Here is a 20,876-nt window from a genome sequence, read left to right as displayed (position 1 = left end):
ATACTCAATGATGTAAATGAAAATAACCAATTTCTGTGTTGGAACTACACTTGGAGAGCTGGTTGTTAATGTTTATAAGCATACCACTGACTCTAGGTGATTCTCACAGAATTCTAGAGAATGGACATGTCCAGCTGAAGGCTACAATTAAACGAATCAATGCTATTGAAATACTAACAGAGTATCTTCTATAAACTGACCAAGAGAAGTAACCCCAGTTAGAAACCTAAGGGCAGGAGGCTTTTGAATCACAACAAAATTTTCATGTACTTTAACAGATAAACTACCTTGTTTTAGAATCTCAAAATTCTGCTTCTTTAGTAATAATGGGTTTTTACTATTTGGATTAAATTACTACTCAGAGCAGAATTAACTTGATAGTATGTTTTGTAGAGTTGTATTAATTGGTTGGTTTGAACTCACTAAACCTACCAGAATGAAAATGGTAGAAAAAATGAGATCACAGTGGCTCTACTATTCAAAAGACAATAACAAGTCTTGAGACAATAAAGAAAAAAGCCAATGTTGAAAGGATGGGTGCAAAATACCATTGTTTATTTGGGCACTGAGTCTGGGATTTAGCCTGTCTTCGGCTTGAGATACTGGATAGACAGAACTAGTCATGTAGTTCTGCCTTCCCCTTCTCGGTTGGTATTTAGGTCCACAGACATATGTGATTCAGAGTTTATCTTTTAGTTTTCTCTACTTTTGTAAGTTCTTCTTATCCCCATTTTACTAATAAAGAAATAATCTGGGTGAAATTCACTTACAATGCACCTCAGTTTCCTAACTGTAAAATGAAAAATAATACCTATCTCAAAGAATTGTTACCATGGTTAAAATTAATTGCCCACATACACCATTCAGAAAAGTACCTAGGCCATTGTAAATGTTCAAGGTATATTATGTGGGGAAGTTGGGGTTCCTATGACCAGGATCCTCACTGAACTTAAACCACCTGATGATGTAACTGGCCCGTTGCTAGGCTACCACTTCCACACCTTTAGGCAATAAGCTATTATTGCACTGTATTGAGAGCTCAGCCCAGTGCTCTGGGGGGAGGCAGAGACGCTAGTGCTGGACCTACCGCCAGGAGAACAAGCCCGGTAATAAACCCTTTCACCTCAAACAACATTTTGCTGTCAATTTCTTTGGTCACACTGAATCTATAGCGAACTTGCCTGGGACTGAAATCCATTGGCAACATAATTACATTGAAAGTTATATTATCACATAACTAGTAAGAGGTAAGGCAGGATTTAAAACAGGTTTGTCTGGTTTCAAAAACGTATCTTCTTTTTACAAAAAGTTGCTTGGCAACTTTGTTATGATCAAGACTAGAGCTATACAGTCTCACAGTTCATCTAAAACTTCTTTTTCCCTTAACTTCTCCTATCCATATTCAATCAACTTCATTGCAAAAATCTCTTTTTTTAATATCATGATTTTTTTGCTCATAAAACATTAAAGAATAATCATAAGTGATTATGGTTTCATTTAGCAACTTAAAAAAATTCTAGTCACAAGAATTAAAAATTAAAGTAAATTGTAAACAAGTAGGTTTCTCTTCACTTAAAGTGGAACAGAATATTCCTCTCACCCAGCTAACTTTTCTACGTAGTGTAACAGTTCTCTGAAAGTTTAAAGGAAGAAAAGAACATTAAAGAACATAATTTCATGCCGCAGGAAAGATTATTTTGACAGGGAGATTGTTTTGAGGTGGCCTAAATGGTAACACTACTACTGCAGGTTTTACAAATTCCCTCCAAGCATTTAATTCACTTAGGTACCTTTTGCGATGGACGGTAACTTGAATCAATGCCCCGAGCTAAAGATTCATCAAGTAGTGCTTTTAGCTTTTCAGCAGAATCTTTACTTTTTGAATGTAAGAAGCCTAGTGCTTTCAAAAAAATGGGATCGAGTTCCAAGTTCACAGTAGCAGCCATTGCAAACACCTGAAAAAAAAAAAGAGAAGGGGGAAAGTAATTTAGAGACAATGGGCAATCATCTATGTCAAGCTAATCTGTTCTTTTGTTGATAATAAGTAATACTGTGCATGTGATAAAAAATTTGAAATGTCCAAAAGGTTATTACAGATAAAAGTAAAAATTCTTTCTTATCCCTGACTGGCATTGTCTAGTTATTTTTCCCTGAAGCAAGAGTGTTATCAGTTTTCTGTGTACCCATATCTATGGCAAGGTTTTAAATCCAGATAAGCTTCTCCTTGCCAGAGTCCCTTCCTAACTTTTTAACAAAGTATACACTTACAGTTCAGTTCATGGGAACTTGATGTATTTAGGATTTAGGTCAATGCAGGGAAAATGAAGTTCCCCGGGCCAGGATCCTCACCTGACCCTAATCTACTTGCTCATGTAATCAGCCTACTGTACAGGCTATACTTACACACCTGTTGGCAATAAGTCAATATTGCCTGTGCTGCTATATAAAGAGCTCCACCCAGTGCTTGACGCAGAGCAGAGGCTGGAGGAGGAGATGGAGATGGAGATGGAGATGGAGATGGAGATGGAGATGGAGATGGAGATGGAGATGGAGATGGAGATGGAGATGGAGTCGGAGTTGGAGTTGGAGTCGGAGTCGGAGACGGACTTGCTTGGATGTAGATGTTACTCTAGCACTTGACCTGCCACAGTGAGAATAAAGCTTGGTATAAACACTTTTACCCTCATTCCCCCTCCCACCAGGCCCCATCAACATTCCATTGTCATATTTCAGTCTCAGTGAATACAGAGTGAACTTGCCTGGAGCTGAGAACCTCCTCTGGCCCAGAGCTACAGTCTCATTGACTGTATACCAAAATTGCTTCTCTCAAACCTAATTTCTATGATAAAAAAAAAAAAAATTTCACTGGGGGGTAGGATATCACAGGAGGGGAATGGTTAGAGGATGCATTAAGTGATAACCTATAAAAGTCACTGCTGCAGCTTTTACATCAACTACCTTTTTTTTGCCTCTTTAGTCCTCTGCCCTAATCTGGAATGCTTCAGGAAATATTGTAATGATAATCATATTGCATCACATTTACATTTTGGTATCTCATGCATTAACCTATTCTTAAAAAGCAAGGTCTCTGAGGAATGCTGCTATAACTACTTAAAATATGTATGTGTATATATATATATATATGAATATATATTATTCATATATATATATGAAATCTCCCATAGGGCCTATGATAATACTCTGTGTTATAAGGAATTTACAAAATAGTAAAGATAGGAGACTCTCTTATAGGAGCTCTGTCCTCATGCTTTCTCTCTAAATAAAAGCCTCTGCCTTGCTCTCCAAAAAAATAATAAAAAAAGTAAAGATATACATCAAAGGCTTATGAAATCCCAAAACATTAAAAAGTTTTATTTTCAGTACTAATGGTATCATGTGGCTCTAATTCTGGTGTCAGTTTTTCAAATGCTTTTCCAGGCAAGGAATCATTAAAATAAAAATGTGTACTTTGTATTCAATACTTTTACCAATATTTTAGGGCTTGAAATTGTCTTCTGTCCTTCAGGTTAATATTCTAATAAGGAAACACATTTGCACTGCTGGAATTATGGATCTGTCAGCCAATCCACAGTAATCTCCCATTTTTGGGATTTATAAAGCCATTAAAACTTGCTATGGGTCGAATATTAGCATATGAAAGCTCAGCCTGAAAATGGATAGTGTTTGCTCTTTCCCCATCTACTTACTCCCAATTGGTCTTGAAAGGAAAGGCGCAACACACAGCAGCAATTCACCGGAGAATTCTGCTTTATTAGGGAAAGGGGCTGGGTTATATAGGAAGGGGCATGAGCTGACTGAGGTGTCACTTCTACGGGGTTGGTGGCTATTGGCTAGGTGCTGGGATTAGGGGGGGCGAGGGGTGAGTTCGCCATCTTACTGGTGGGAGCCCTTCATTCCCCGCTTTCTCCTCTATGGGGTTGTGGACGTTGCTTTCTCTCTGACTGCTTCCTGCTGAACGGGGGCGGAGAAGGGAGTGAGGGCTTGAGGACTGGGAGGAAAGGGTTGATAGGACTCCCCACAGTAAGGATGAGTAGATGTGGACTTCTTCAGGTTGGAAATCAATGAAGGTTCCCTGTAACCATAGGTTGAGGACTTGTTGATTCCAATGGTGCCAAGAGGATACGGGTGTCAGAAGCCAGGCGTCTGTGGCCAGTGTTTCTAGGAACAGTTTCCAGCGGGGAGAGGGGTCCACCTCAGTGTGTGGTGAGGAGGTTACATGAGGGTGAGGGATCTTCTGTGGCTAAAAGCTGGTAGTTCCTGAGAAAAGCTGGTTGAAAGTTTGATTAGAGATTTTTATGACTTGGGATTTGATGAACTTTATTATACAGGGTAAGAAGAGACAGGCGAGAAGAATGATTATTATGGGGCCTGCAATGGGCCAGAGCCAGGTGAGGAGGGGGTTTGTTAGTATTGAAGAGAATGGGTTGGAATTGGAAGCAGAGTGGAGGCTGGAGGCAAGGTCGGTGAGTTTGGTAATGTCAGTTGTATGAGGGCGGAACCGGAGCTTTCATTGGGTAGAGGGGGGGTCGTCGGCTATGAGGGCCATCAGAAAGGGAGTACTGGGGGCTGTGGGAGTGGATATAGTTATGGAAATGTGGAGGAGAGAAAGGATGTCCTGTCCTAGTAAAGGGATGGGACACTGGGGTGTTGCCCCTTCCTATATAACCCAGCACCTTTCCCTAATAAAGCGGAATTCTCTGGTGAATTGCTGCTGTGTGTCACTCCTTTCCTTTCAGGTCTCCAATTTGACTGGAACCACACACACAACCCTGTGCTTTTTTTTTAAGTTTTCAAGAATGTATTACGTATTTACTTGACAGCCTCAAAACTTCTGTCACATTCTGTACTCTACAAAAATACCTGAATCGAGAGGGATTAAAGATGGCATGAGAGAAGAGACAGAGGCTTCCTCCTAAAACTGGATACAATTAGAAAATACAGTTGGCACAACTAATCCTGAGAGAGCAACAGGAAAGAGGACGGCGCCAGACTGCACACACCTGGAGAAAAGAGCAGACCTCACCAAACAGGGTAACATACCAGAGCTGTGGCTCGGTGGGACCCGAGCCCCTCCCCCACCCCAGCTCACCGGTGGGAGGAAGAGAAACCGAGCAGGGAGGGAGTGGAAGGCTTGGGACTGCTGAATACCTAGCTCTGGAGATCTGCACTGGGATCACAAACCTACATTTCATGGTGCTTTCATCATACTCTTTTGATTACAGGGTTGGAAAGCTGGGACAGGCAGAGTTCCTGGGGTGACTGGGATTCCGGCTGCTTGTGGAAAGCAGGGATCCATACTCGGCTGTTCTGGGACAAAAGCTTATATCTGTGTTCTTGGCCGACTGGTTCAGGCAGTGGAGACAGGCACAGCAGCCGGGAAGTGGGGAACAGCTCTTTACTCCTGCCAGGCACCAATACTGCTCCCCTGCGCCCCCAATATTGCTTCAGGGGCTGAGAAGCTCCAAAGTAGAGCTTTTGGACACTACAGGGCGCCATATACAAATATGAAGTGCCAAATAAATTTGGTCCAGAGTAAAATTATTAATACAACTCCCAAGAAAGATTTAAATGATATGGACCTTGTGACTCTTCCTGAAAGGGAGTTCAAAATAAAAATCATCAACATGCTAATGGAGGTACAGAAAGACATCCAAGAACTCAGGAATGAATTCAGGTCAGAGATCCAATTGTTGAAGAGCACGATGGAGGGCATTAAAAGCAGGTTGTATACGGTGGAGGAGACAATAAATGAAACAGAAACTAGACAAGAGAACACAAAGAAGCTGAGGCACAGAGAGAAAAAAGGATCTCTAAGAATGAAAGAATATTGAGAGAACTGTGTGACCAATCCAAGCGGAACAATATTCGCATTATAGGGATATCAGAAGAGGAAGAGAGAGAAAGGGATAGAAAGTGTCTTTGAGGGGGTAGTTGCTGAAAACTTCCCCAATCTGGGGAAAGACATAGTCTCTCAGGAAATGGAGATCCACAGATCTCCCACCACAAGGGACCCAAGGAAGACAACACCAAGACACATAGTAATTAAATGGAAAAGATCAAAGATAAAGACAGACTGTTAAAAGCAGCCAGAGACAGAAATAAGATCACATACAAAGGAAAGCCCATCAGGCTAACATCAGACTTCTCAGCAGAAACCTTACAGGCCAGAAGGGAGTGGCATGATGTATTTAATGCCATGAAGCAGAAGGGCCTGGAACAAAGATAACTTTATCCGGCAGGATTATCATTTAAATTTGAAGGAGGGATTAAACAATTTCCAGATAAGCAAAAGCTGAGAGAATTTACCTCCAACAAACCATCTCTACAGTATATTTTGGATGGACTGCTATAGATGGAAGTGTTCCTAAGGTTGAATAGCTGTCACCAGAGGTAATAAAACCACAGTAAAGAAAGTAAAACAGCTAATTACGAAGCAAATGCAAAATTTAATTAACTATCCCCAAAGTCAATCAAGGGATAGACAAAAAGTACAGAATATGATACCTAATATATAAAGAATGGAGAAAGAAAAAGGAGGAGAAACAGAAAAGAATCTTTAGGTTGTACTTGTAACAGCATACTAAGTGAGTTAAGTTAGACTATTAGATAGTAAGGAAATTAACCCTGAACCTTTGGTAACCACAAATCTAAAGTCTGTGATGGCAATAAGTACATACCTATTGATAATCACCCTAAATGTAAATGGACTGAATGCACCAATCAAAAGACATAGAGTCACTGAATGGATAAAAAAGCAAGACCCATCTATATGCTGCTTACAAGAAACTCACCTCAAACCCAAAGACTTGCACAGACTAAAAGTCAAGGGATGGAAAAAGATATTTCATGGAGAAAAAAGCAGGAGTTGAAGTACTAGTATCAGACAAAATAGACTTCAAAACAAAGAAAGTAACAAGACATAAAGAAGGACATTACATAATGATAAAGGGGTCAGTTCAACAGGAGAATATAACCATTATAAATATATACACACCCAATACAGGAACACCAGCATATGTGAAACAAATACTAACAGAACTAAAGGAGGAAACAGAATGTAATGCATTCATTTTAGGAGACTTTAACACACCACTCACTCCAAAGGACAGATCCACCAGACAGAAAATAAGTAAGGACACAGAGGCACTGAACAACACACTAGAACAGATGGACCTAATAGACATCTATAGAACTCTACATCCAAAAGCAACAGGATACACATTCTTCTCAAGTGCACATGGAACATTCTCCAGAATAGACCACATACTAGCTCACAAAAAGAGCCTCAGTAAATTCCAAAAGATTGAAATTCTACCAACCAACTTTTTAGACCACAAAGATATAAAACTAGAACTAAATTGTACAAAGAAAGTAAAAAGGCCCACAAACACATGGAGGCTTAACAACATGTTCCTAAATAATCAATGGATCAACGATAAAATAGAGATCAAGCAATATATGTAAACAAATGACAACAACAACACAAAGCCCCAACATCTGTGCGTCTTAAGAGGAAAGTATATAGCATTCCAGGCATATTTAAAGAAGGAAGAACAAACCCAAATGAATAGTCTAATGTCACAATTATTGAAATTGGAAAAAGAAAAACAAATGAGGCCTAAAGTCAGCAGAAGGAGGGACATAATAAAGATCAGAGAAGAAATAAATACAATTGAGAAGAATAAAATAGAAAAAAATCAATGAAATCAAGAGCTGGTTCTTTAAGAAAATAGATAAGCCTCTAGCCAGACTTATTAAGAGAAAAAGAGAATCAACACACATCAACAGAATCAGAAACAAGAAAGGAAACATCATGATGGACCCCACAGAAATACAAAGAATTATTAGAGAATACTATAAAAACCTATGTGGTACGAAGCTGGAAAACCTAGAAGAAACGGACAACTTAATAGAAAAACACGACCTTCCAAGACTGATCAAGGAAGAAACACAAAACCTAAACAAACCAATTACCAGCAAAGAAATTGAAGCGGAAATCAAAAAACTACCCAAGAACAAAACCCCTGGTCCAGATGGATTAACATCGGAATTTTATCAGACATACAGAGAAGATATAATACTCATTCTCCTTAAAGTTTTCCAAAAAATAGAAGAGGAGGGAATACTCCCAAACTCATTCTATGAAGCCAACATCACCCTAATACCAAAACCAGGCAAAGACCCCACTAAAAAAGATAACTACAGACCGATATCCCTGATGAACGTAGATGCAAAAATACTCAACAAAATATTAGCAAACTGAATTCAAAAATACATCAAAAAGGTCATACACCATGACCAAGTGGAATTCATCCCCGGGAAGCAAGGATGGTACAACATTTGAAAATCCATCAACATTATCCACCACATCAACAAAAAGGACAAAAATCACATGACCATCTCCATAGATGCTGAAAAAGCATTCGACAAAATTCGACATTCATTCATGATAAAAACTCTCAACAAAATATGTATAGATGGCAAGTACCTCAACATACCACAGCCTACATCATACTGAACAGTGAGAAGCTGAAAGATTTTCCTCTGAGATCGGGAACAAGACAGGGATGCTCACTCTCCCCACTGTTATTCAACATAGTACTGGAGGTCCTAGCCACAGCAATTAGACAAAACAAAGAAAAATAACCAATCCAAATTGGTAAAGAAGAAGTAAAACTGTCACTATTTGCAGATGACATGATATTGTACATAAAAAACCCTAAAGACTCCACTCCAAAACTACTAGAACTGATATTGGAATACAGCAAAGTTGCAGGATACAAAATTAACACACAGAAATCTGTGGCTTTCCTGTACACTATCAATGAACTAATAGAAAGAGAAATCAGGAAAACAATTCCATTCACAATTGCATCAAAAAGAATAAAATACTTAGGAATAAACCTAACCAAGGAAGTGAAAGACCTATACCCTGAAAACTGTAAGTCAGTCTAAAGAGAAATTAAAGAGGACACTAACAAATGGAAACTCATCCCATGCTCTTGACTAGGAAGAATTAATATCATCAAAATGGCCATCCTGCCCAACGCAATATACAGATTTGATGCAATCCCTATCAAATTACCAACAGCATTCTTGAACGAACTGGAATAAATAGTTCAAAAATTCATATGGAAACACCAGAGACCCTGAATAGCTAAAGCAATCCTGAGAAGGAAGAATAAAGTGTGGGGGATCTCGCTCCCCAACTTCAAGCTCTACTACAAAGCCACAGTAATCATGACAGTTTTGTACTGGCACAAGAACAGAGCCATAGACCAGTGGATCAGAATAGAGACTTCAGACATTAATCCAAGCGTATTTGGTCAATTAATATATGACAAAGGAGCCATAGACATACAATGAGGAAATGACAGTCTCTTCAACAGATGGTGCTGGCAAAACTGGACAGCTACATGTAAGAGAATGAAACTGGATCACTGTCTAACCCCATACACAAAAGTAAATTCGAAATGGACCAAAGACCTGAATGTAAGTCATGAAACCATAAAACTCTTAGAAAAAAACATAGGCAAAAATCTCTTGAACATAAACATGAGTGACTTTTCATGAACATATCTCCCTGGGCTAGGGAAACAAAAGCAAAAATGAACAAGTGGGAGTATATCAAGCAGAAAAGCTTCTGTACAGCAAAGGACACCATCAATTGAACAAAAAGGTATCCTACAGTATGGGAGAATATATTCATAAATGACAGATCCAATAAAGGGTTGACATCCAAAATATATAAAGAGCTCACACACCTCAACAAACAAAAAGCAAATAATCCAATTAAAAAATGGGCAGAGGAACTGAACAGACAGTTCTCCAAAGAAGAAATTCAGATGGCCAACAGACACATGAAAAGATGCTCCACATCACTAGTCATCAGAGAAATGCAAATTAAAACCACAATGAGATATCACCTCACACCAGTAAGGATGGCCACCATACAAAAGACAAACAACAACAAATGTTGGCAAGGTTGTGGAGAAAGGGAAACCCTCCTACACTGCTGGTGGGAATGTAAATTAGTTCAACCATTGTGGAAAGCAGTATGGAGGTTCCTCAAAAAGCTCAAAATAGAAATACCATTTGACCCAGGAATTCCACTTCTAGGAATTTACCCTAAGAATGCAGCACTCCAGTTCGAAAAAGACAGATGCAACCCTATGTTTATCGCAGCACTATTTACAATAGCTAAGATATGGAAGCAACCTAAGTGTCCATCAGTAGATGAATGGATAAATAAGATGTAGTACATATACACAATAAAATATTACTCAGCTATAAGAAAAAAACAGATCCTACCATTTGCAACAACATGGATGGAGCTAGAGGGTATTATGCTCAATGAAATAAGCCAGGAGGAGAAAGACAAGTACCAAATGATTTCACTCATATGTGGAGTATAAGAACAAAGGAAAACTGAAGGAACAAAACAGCAGCAGAATCACAGAACCCAAGAATGGACTAATAATTACCAAAGGGAAAGAGACTGGGGAGGATGGGTGGGAAGGGAGGGACAAGGGCAGGTAAAAAGAAAGGGGGCATTATGATTAGCATGTATAGTGTGTGTGTGGCACGGGGAGGGCTGTGCAACACAGAGAAGACAAGTAGTGATTTTACAGCATCTTACTACGCTGATGGACAGTGACTGTAATGGGGTTTGTGGGGGGGACTTGGTGAAGGGGGTAGTCTAGTAAACATAATGTTCTTCATGAAATTGCAGATTAATGATAACAAAATGAATAAAAAATAAGTACTATTAGCTCAGAAATAAAAGTGTAAAAATTCTATGATTTAGAGAAAAAAAAACCTAAATCACCCATGAGATCGAGTCCAAAGGCCAATACTAAAAGGAAAATAACCTATCTTGAACAATTGGATGTGTAAGAATTTAACCTGTAAAAATTGAGAAGCTATCTATCACTTCTTAAGATTGTACTATTACATACATCATCTATATATAACAGAAAAGTCTAGTGACCATTCAGATTCTCAGGAGAAAACAGCTCCTCATTAAAATGTTATTGATGAAAAGAGTAAACCTGCCACTCCTAAGGACACAAAGGAACAGAAACTAGTCTTTATTGATCTATTATTTATAGCTAGAGAACATGGTACAGTTGACTCTGGAACAACACTGATTTGAATTGCATGAGTCCACTTATATGTGGATTTTTTTCAATAAATATATTGGATATTTGCAATAATTTGAAAACATTTTCTTTTCTGTAGCTTACTTTATTGTAAGAATACAGTATATAATGCATGTAACATACAAAATATGTGTTAACCATTTATGTTACTGATAAGGCTTCCTGTCAAAGTTGGCTATTAGTAGTTAAGTTCTGGGAGAGTCAAAAGTTATACATAGATTTTTGGCCACATAGAGGTGAGTACCCCTAACTCCTGTGTTGTTCAAGAGTCAACTGTAGTTTACAAATATATTGATACAATATATTGATACGAAAGGTTTGATACTCAGCAGAATCCTTTTACTATATTAGAAAAACCATTACCTGAAATTTCTATGCTGAAAAACAGAAGCAAAGTATTTTTCATTTATTTCCATAATCACAGATAAAAGGTTTATGTTACAGATAAAGTGACAAGAGTTAACACCCAGATTACAAAACTACAGTAGTCATGTGATCAATACCAACTTTCCAAGTGGAACTCTAGAGTCAGGTCTTTTTATATGATCCTTCAATTACAAAACCAAAAAGGCTTTGTACTCCTGTCCTAAATTATTAACATGTTCCTCTAGCTCAGTAAACACAGTGAACTATAGGGGAAAACAACATAAGAGTAACCTTTTAATATTTTTCATAAAAAAAAACCCATTAATACAAAGAATAGTAGTGTATGCATATAATTGATAATTAAATACACAAATATGAATGTGTGCTCTATTTTTTAATTCATGGAATAAACAATGAGAAAAGTTTGGAAGCCATGGCTTTAGCCTATTTAGCAACTTTGGTTTCGCTCTCATTATATACACATCATGGCTGCTTTAAGGTACAAAGTACCTTCCCCTTGAAAATCCCTCCAGTGCTCTCATTCAGCTCAGCCCTTCCCCCTCTCCACATTAACTTCACTATTAGGAGACCATCATCTTCTACCCCTACTCATACCAACATATTCTCCTACATTTTCTGCTTTTTTCGTAAGCCCTTCTTTTATCTCGTTACCTTTACTATACCCCCAACTATATCAGCTGCCTTACAAACTTCTCCCAAGTAGTATTCCTTGGACTTGTTTCTACTCAGAAAGCAGAGAGGTCTACAGAGACCTTAACTCCCCATTACTGCTTTTGGGAAAATATTCCGTGACCACCATTAATCAACATCTCTCGAAATCCACACCTGTAACTCCACTGTTGCTAATGCACAGAACATTTGCATCGGGCTCACCTTCTTCCTCTCCCTCTGACATCATCTTTGACAATTTCAGCATCTGTACTGATGATCTTCAACATCCTGCACTCAGTTTATGTAGATCTTCAACTCCAAGGAGATTTATCTTTAGCCACTGAAACTTAAAACGTGCCACAACTATTCTCCTCTGACTACTTCTCATTACACTATCTCCTCCATTGCTTTGACCCAGGAACCACTTCAGGGTACCATGTCCATCTTTCTTTTTGTTTTTTCCTTTCATTTGTTTATTCCCATTTCACCTGTACTTTGAATTTATACAGGCCTCCAGTTTCTTGTTCCCTCTTTCTCCTTATTGACACCTCTTTGTTCAACTTCTCTCCCTCATCAAACAGAAAACAGTGGTTGGGCCTAAAATAAAATACTCATTAAGACAAGTAGTGATTTTACAGCATCTTATTATGCTGATAGACAGTGACTAATGGGGTATGTGGGGGGAATTTAAAGGGAGAAGTCTAGTAAACATAATGTTCCTCATGTAATTGTAGATTAATGATACCAAAATAAATAAATAAATAAAATAAAATACTCATGAATATATGTTTTATCCTTTATATTTTGGTTTTCTATCTTACTTTTTTCTCTTCCTTTTCTATTGCCCTCTTTGGTTTGTATTACTTCTCCTTCCTACTGGCAAATGTACACAATAGTGAAAGACATTTATTTTGCTTCTATTGAAGCCCTAAAGAGGTCAGTGAGTGTGGTGTAAATCTGTCAACTTACGTCCTTTATTACATCCAAAATTGTTTCCCTAGAGTTACATCAAATTGTGTTACTTCTATACAATTCCTTTCTGGCATATTCCAAAACTCTGACCAAAATAGACTGTTAAAGAGCCCTATCATTATTACTGTGGATTAGAATTCTAGAAAACAAGGTCCTAGGTGTGTGTATGTATACAGAGAGATACAAATATGTAGATATAAATATAGATATATACAGACATAGACATATGACAGAAATTTAATGCTTTAAATGTAGTTTCAATTTAATATCTAAGTGCTGCTTTAAAAAAAGAACGTCAGAAAAAATTTATAATTACCACTTAAAAAATGCCAGTGACCTAGGAAAGAGTAGTGGTGGTGGTGGTAGCTGATTCTTAGCTCATGCAAGGAATTGTCTGTGACAAATGCAAAGGAGTTAACAGAAATTCTCACTATCTGTTTCCTCCATCTCTTTTTATTCTTCTTGATTTATTTGCACTTTCTCCTGAAGAAAGAGCATTGTCAGTTTTCTGTGTATCCATATCCAAGGCAAAGTAAAATGATTAATGTTCATAAATCACTTTACTTCCTACCCAATTTACATCCCATGTTCCAGCCTTTCAAAGACTCTCTTCTAGGTTTCTATGTACACTTGACCCAAAGCCTATAGTTTCATCTAGTTTGTAACCATATATCCTGTTATTTTTTACCATCTCCCTGCCTGTGCCCAAACTCTAAGTTCAGCTGAGAGGAATGCAGACACACTCTGTACCTTCAGGACCACCATCTCCTCTATGCACTCAACACCACTTAGCAACCCTATCTTGCTGCTCTGCTCAACTCACTTCCCCACTTTCTGCAAAGAACAGTTATACTTCCTCCATTTTCTTTGAAACTGCTTTTCTATCTCAGTAGATGACTTCACCTACTTCACAGAGAAAACAGAAGCTGTCAGAGGGGAACTGCATCATCTTCCTGCCACCACATCTACAAACTAACCTGCATCCATCCTTTCCTCTTTCCCACCTGATAAATAAGGAGGTGGCCCACCGTGAAATGCAACCTGTACCTGGATCCCATCTCTTCCTTACTTTTATGGAACCTTGAGCTATGGCTTATTTATTATGTCTACCCCACCCTTCCACCCCTAGCTTCTTTCTTTCTACTGGCATCTTTCAATTGACAGTTAAATATATTCAAGCCTCTTCTACGCTATCTTCTTCACTTCATGGCAAACCTTCCTCAGGAAGTCATCTACATTTTACACTCTTTTCCTTATTACTTCTACTTATGTTCCATTTCCTGCAATTAGGCCTTTGTCCCACTATTCCATGGAAATGTTCCTAACAAAGTATTCATAGCCTTAGTCAAATATTATGAATACTACTTTATTCCTCCTACTTCTTTCTCAGTCTTCTTTGTAGTGCCCTCCTATTCCACTTAAAAATGAGTTCCTCAAGGTTGGTTCTGAGTCTCTCCTTGTCTCTACATCCTCTCAAAATGTGTCCTCTAGATCAGCAGCACAGCCGCTACCTGAAAACAGGTTAGCAATACAAACTCTCGGTCTTCATCACCGTATCTACTAAAGGAGTAAGGGCTAGAAATCTGCTTTAAACCTTCCAGGTGATTCTGATTCACTCTAATGTTTGAGAATTACTGCCCTAGACAATTTGATCTATATCCTTTTGCCAGTAATTATAAATATTTCTCTCTAGCTCATGTGTCTTTTCCAAGATTCAAATGCCAGCTTGACTTGGAAATCACACTGGTGCCTCCTATTCAACATATCCTTAATAGAGCCACTCAGAAGTTCTTCTCTTGTCTCACAACCAGCTCTTCCTCTTAATATTTGCTTTCTCAAATGATACTTACCCCAGTTCTCCATCCAGACACCTGAGCATCAGCTTTAACTCCCCCTCACTTCCTCAACCCACCACCCCATCAACTACCAAACTTCTTAAATATATCTCAGATTCATCTACCTTTTTCAATCCTTACTATCACCACCCTAGACCAAGCTACCGTCAACCATCTATGATCTGACCCACTGTAACAGCTTAATCAGTTTCCCCACAGCTAAATCAGTTTCCCCACAACCACTCTTACCCCCTTCAAATCTTTTCATATCAGTCAGTTGCTTAAAATACTTTTTTTACTTCTCATTGTCCAAAGGTTAACAAGATTCTTAACAAGGTCTCTAATGACCTTCATGATCTCACAATACAGGTACAGTAGTTACAGCAGTACCTAGCAAAGTACATGCTCATTAAACGTCACCTAGTATCTCTGGCTACTCCTACTCTCTCTGGTGTAGCTACATGACTTACTTCAAGTCTTTCAACATATCACAATCTTTCTTATCTCAGCACTTGAGCAGAAAGTAGACAATCCCCCACCTTTTTCATCCATTTAAGTCTGTTTTTTTCTGCACATCTCCCCAGCAAAATAAGTCTAACTGTTACATGGTTCCAAAACACCCTGTATTTATTGGTAATAGTTATTACACTGTTAATCATGTAAACAGTGTCTGCCTTCTCATTAGAATCTAAGTCCATGCGGGCCAGCCCTGGATTGATTTTACCAATGCTATAACCCGTGTATCTTACAGAGTGCTTGGCAGACAGCAGGTACTCAGTAAATGCTGGCCAAGTGAATACATGTTTTCCACTTTCTCTTTCAAAAAACGTTCTCCTCTTTGAGTTCTATTATACTCAGTTTTTCTGGTTTTCCTCTCCTACTTCTGACTACTCTTTCTCTGGCTTATCTTCTCATCCCCATTGTTCTTGCCATTATGAAAGTATCTGTCCTTGTCTGTCTTATTTAGTTCTGCTACCAATTTCTTTCTTGGTAATTTTTTTTACATTCCTTTTTTAATGCAAATCTTTGAAATCTGATGTCTTCTACTTAACACATCTCAATTCAGACTAGCTGCATTTCCAAGTGTTCAACGGCATCAGGTGGCTACTGCATTGGGCAGACAGGCCTAGAGGCACCCATTTTATTGATGATAATCCAAAGGCTTTGGATTATTTGTAGAGAGAGAACAGTTTTCACGCAAACAGCCGCTGCTAATTTAAAAAACAAACACGTAGAGGGATATGTTGAATTGTTCTATAAATGCCCACTCATTTTGGGGATCCTCAGCTTTTTTCCAAATTAATTTTTCACATGGTTATGGGGATGTTTTCTTGTACTCAGTGAGTTTCATTTTTAGGTCTTGGCAGTTAAATCCCTGTGGTCAGCACATACAGCAGTGTTTGAAATTAACAGCACAAAAGAGCCATTTGGAGAAGAGGAATTATGAAGCAAGTATTTTTGTTAAAATTAAAAGTTAGGGCCTTTATCAGGAAACTGCACCCTATCCTTACAAAGTAACAGCTGTGATGATCTACAATAATAGGTCTGTCTGATTAATAATTACAATGATTATTGAGCTAAAGCTATCAGCAACCGTCCAGAAATTACAGGATCATAGAGAAAGCCCTACAGTTTGGGACTCTCAGATGGAATTTTTGGTTTGCTTTGATTGGGGGTAGGATACAAGTAGTACAGGTTGGCATGATACAACCATTTGAAGTCCTGTCAAGATTCCTACTCTACAGGTTCATGGATGTGCTCTTATCTGCTACCTCCCGCACAGGAGATGCTGATTCATCCCACAGTATTTGCTGCCCAACCTTGACAGCTGTACTTCTCGTTGACTGCCCAGTTCTTGTGGAATTAAAATTGTTATGCAGCTGTTGCATGGGGAAAAATAATCCTTTTCCCAGAAACACTGTAACTACACTTTCTATGTAGACCCAGAAATAAATGAGAAAAAAGCAGCCTCATAAAAAATCAGCAGCAAGGAAGGCAGGTGATTGTTTCATTTCTCAGTTTTTGTTGCTTGTTCCTGGAAGTTCGGTTTTGCTCTGGGTGACCTTCCATTTGCTCTTCCTTCCTGTGGGCTAAAATTGTGCCCTGAGGATGCAGGTGTCCCTGTTGGACTCAGCTGCTTTTTGTTCCTGTCTCCCCACCATTTCTTTTTCTTTTCCATACTAACAGACCTACCGCCAGGGAAGGTGTTGTAATTAGACCCATGGGTTTATTAGGGTCATGGTTCCATCCCAGGTCCCTCACACAAATGCCGGGAATGGATACAAGCTTTTACCTGGCCTTACTCTTGGTTTCTGCAATTAATCTAAGTTATTCCTGTTCAGAAGTCTGCTTCACCCACCTTGTTCTCTGACTCTGGAACCTCAGTTTGGGCTTCCCAGGCCTCCATGATCTGCTCTGGACATTTGTCCCTGCCTTAGCATTTCCCCACTCATACATTCTGCCTCCGCATTCTGTGGAACCCTTCCATGCTCAGAATGAACCAGACTATCCTCCCCCAGCCACCAGCAGCCCCTGGCCTATATTAACAGGCAACACTAAGGCTTAACTTAGTTACTAACGGTCAGAACAGAGTTCCCACTTCTTCAGCTTCAAGGACAGTGCCTCTTCCCAATGGTGGCAGTCTGCCTTTTGCCTTTGTTCAGCAAAGGAGCAACTTTATTTCTTAATGTGAAAGAAAAACCAGTTCCCATCATACTCACTGATGTACGAGTTAGCTTAGGTTCTCCCAAAAACAAAACCTCAGACAGAGACTTTTCTGAGGTCCAAGAGGCCTTTTTGGGAGGGGATCCTAAGATGTAGAAGTGGGACACAGGGGAGAGGAGAGGAGAAAGAAGCCAGTAGTGGCAGCACAAATCCACTGGTTATTACCTTGGGTAGCTGGGAACCCTCTGAGGAATGGTGGAGAACACCCCCAAAATTGTACCTCTGAAGAACCAGAGAAGGCAGCCTTTTCCCACTGACTCTCAATCCTCCAGTGCAGGAAGTTGCCCCAGGAATGGTAATACCCCCCACACTTTGGGCTGCTTGCATCCGGGCAAAGTGAACTACCAAAGCCTCAAAAAGGCCTGAGCTGGAAAAGCTGAGGGGCTCCCCAGCAGCTGAAGACCCTATCTCCCCACCATTTCGTTTTGTCTTCCATACCAGTGCTGAGGCCCCAGACCAGCTGAGCGGAGGTGGTGTGGAGCACAAAACACATCAGCTATTTTTTATGAGTGGTAAATGAAAGCTATCCTCCTCAGCCACCTCACAAAAACAAAAAACAAGATACGTTTAAAGGGAAATATCCCCAAGACCTGATATCTCTTCTGCAGCTGTTTCTTCATGTCAAGAAGAGGAATCCTCAGACAGCTGGCTTATGTGGCTGAGCTGGGGCCCTTTCACGGGAGTGCCTTATCTTTGAGCTCCATATGTTGCTATGTTAGATGTGCTCCACTAGCTAAAGTTAGGCCAAAAAGGTGGTCATCCCCAGTCCTGTTGTCGCTCTTTGTCAGAGTCTTTAAAGAGCCTGAAGCACAGGCATGAATAGCTTAGGGACAGAATCCTTCCCCTCCAAGGCAAGCTGAGGCTTTGGAAACATTCAAAGCCAAGCAGCAGACTGGGCCCAACTGGGAATGCAGTTATTTCCACAGCAGAGCAGTTCCTACAATGATGTCATCAAAGCTGGCTTCTTCTCTAAGGCACAAACTCTAAATGCTGGGGTGTCCTGGAGCCCGTCCTGGCCTTCTTCAGCATCTCCCCTTTCCTGTATGATCTCACCCAGTGCCTTGGCTTTAAGCATCACCTACATGCAGTTGTCTCTCAAATTTGTGTCTGTGGACTTGGCCTTCAGATGTATATCCTACTTGTCTGCTTGACATCTGCACTGAACTGTTTAATAGGCTCTCAGACTTAGGTGCCTAAAAACATACCTCTTGATTCCAAACCGGTTCCTCAAGTCTTTCCAACCCTGCTCAGTAAAAGCCAGTATGAGAGTATCATTTAGAAGGTGGAAGAAGAGAGCACTGGTAGGGTAGGCTTTCCACAGAGAGTATCATTTAGCCTTTTTCTTGGTAATCTTATATATATTTTTTCAACTATCATCTCTAGGCAGATGATTTCATGTTTATCCCCACTCCAATCTCTCCTAAACTCAAAACCACATTTCCAATTGCTTTGTTGCCCTAATGGTATCTCAAGTTCAGTTATGGCTATAATTGAGATTATGATTATCTTCCCCCAAAAGTTCCACTGTCTTTCAATAAATGACACAACTCTCCATTAATCAGGTCTGAGGCCTAAATTTTTCCCTGAGTCCTCTCTTATTCCTTATATCCAAACAATCAGCAGGCCTTTCTTGTGGATTCTGATTCTGCAACATTTTAACTCCTGCAGCCACTACTCAAATTCAAGTCTTTATTAGCTTTTTGGCATTATAGCAATGACCCAGTTATTCTCCTTGATTTCAACACTGTCACTACATTAATGTTCCTGAAACACATTCTTCTTTTTTCACTTAAATTAAGGCTTCCCACTGCCTTCAAAATAAAGCCCAATTTCTTGGCTTAGCATTTAAGAAGGTTCATTAGCTGGCACAAACCCCTAATTCTTTATCTGTAGATCTTCCTTTCAGCTGTCATTAGCTACCCTTGCCATTTCTACTCATTTTTACTCTGTCTGGGAAGACTTTCACCCATTTTTAGATTTCCATATCCTATCAAGACCCAGTTCAAATACTGCTTCTCATGAGGACTCTATTCAAAGCTGATGTGTCCTTCACCACAAATGCTACTAATACTCTCTCCCTCCTAAGATATCTTGTACTTTCTCATGGTACTGGTACTTCCTATCTTGAACCATACTCTTTTTTTTTTTTTTTTTGCATGACCGTTACATTCCCTATACAATTCTGAGTACTTTCAGGGGGAGAGTCTACATTTACCGTTAGGGAAATACTTCGCGACAAAATAAGGATCAAAGTAAAGTATACTGATCTTTTCTCACTACACAATTCTAATTTCCAAAGTCCCTTCGCAAAAAACGGTAAGAAACTCACACCCATCCCATCCCCATTCCAGTGCCCACCGCCTCCACCCCCAGAAACATCAAAGCAAAAGCAAAAGCAAAACACTTCCTTCATGACTGGGGACTTGTATAACATGCCTCACTGCAATACTCTTTTCCATTCTGCATCTGGCTTAAATTCATGGATTTCACTAGACTGTAAACTCTATGAGGGCAGAGAATTGTTTTAGTCACTGTTACATACTTAATGCTTGAAACCTAAAATAACTATGGAGTAAATGAAGTAGGCTTTTGCTTAAATGTCACTTTCTAGGGCTTCTGTGATCTTTTCAACCTAAATTGGATATTCAAAAATAAATAAATGCTTTCTCCTAGATTCTATTTTCCACCCTACATGCTAATCTTTAAAGTCCAAAGTTTATCATCTGCATGTGCATGAAGTGAAGAAAATTGAACCTATTTATGCAGAATGCAATCACAAAACGGCTCTAGGAAGTTTTGCTCTTTACGTCTTTGCAAGCTCTTTCAACCCTTTCTAACGAACATTCTTTTAAAGATGCATTCCTCTTTTGACTGATACTTCAGGGATACGCCTGGAAACGCAGGGGAGGCGGAAAGACCCCATTCCAAACTGACCAAGTGCTACTAAAGAGTGAAAGCAAAGTTCGGAAAAAGAATGTCAAGCGTTTGATCAAATCATGACAAACCAACGGCCTGGCACAGGGTAAGGACCTTGACAAGGCAGCCCATGAGAGGATGAGAGGCGAAAAGAGGTAGCTGTACAGAGAAGTCGCCAAAACCTTCCGAGAAGCGTCCCAGAGAGGGT

At 39.4% G+C, this 20,876-nt stretch overlaps 1 protein-coding gene across 8 annotated transcripts in view; it reads right to left on the bottom strand.

Annotated features, from left to right (window-relative positions):
- Window positions 1-20,876, bottom strand: part of INTS12 (integrator complex subunit 12) — a 39,236-nt gene that overhangs the window by 17,649 nt on the left and 711 nt on the right. For 2 of the 8 annotated variants that reach the window (XM_037020248.2, XM_073237212.1), the window contains exon 2: window positions 1,791-1,955. In XM_037020248.2, the coding sequence (XP_036876143.2) occupies window positions 1,791-1,955 (165 nt within the window). Of the gene's footprint in view, window positions 1-1,790; window positions 1,956-2,407; window positions 2,642-2,759; window positions 2,840-12,443; window positions 12,900-20,782; window positions 20,798-20,850; window positions 20,870-20,876 lie in introns of those variants that run through there. The other 6 variants (XM_073237214.1, XM_073237215.1, XM_073237213.1 and 3 more) reach the window with 6 other exon arrangements.

This window comes from Manis javanica, chromosome 5, assembly GCF_040802235.1.
Source record: "Manis javanica isolate MJ-LG chromosome 5, MJ_LKY, whole genome shotgun sequence".
NCBI classification, from domain to species: domain Eukaryota; kingdom Metazoa; phylum Chordata; class Mammalia; order Pholidota; family Manidae; genus Manis; species Manis javanica.
The sequence above is the reverse complement of the archived record's forward strand: the minus strand, read 5'-3'. Positions and strand labels throughout refer to the sequence as shown.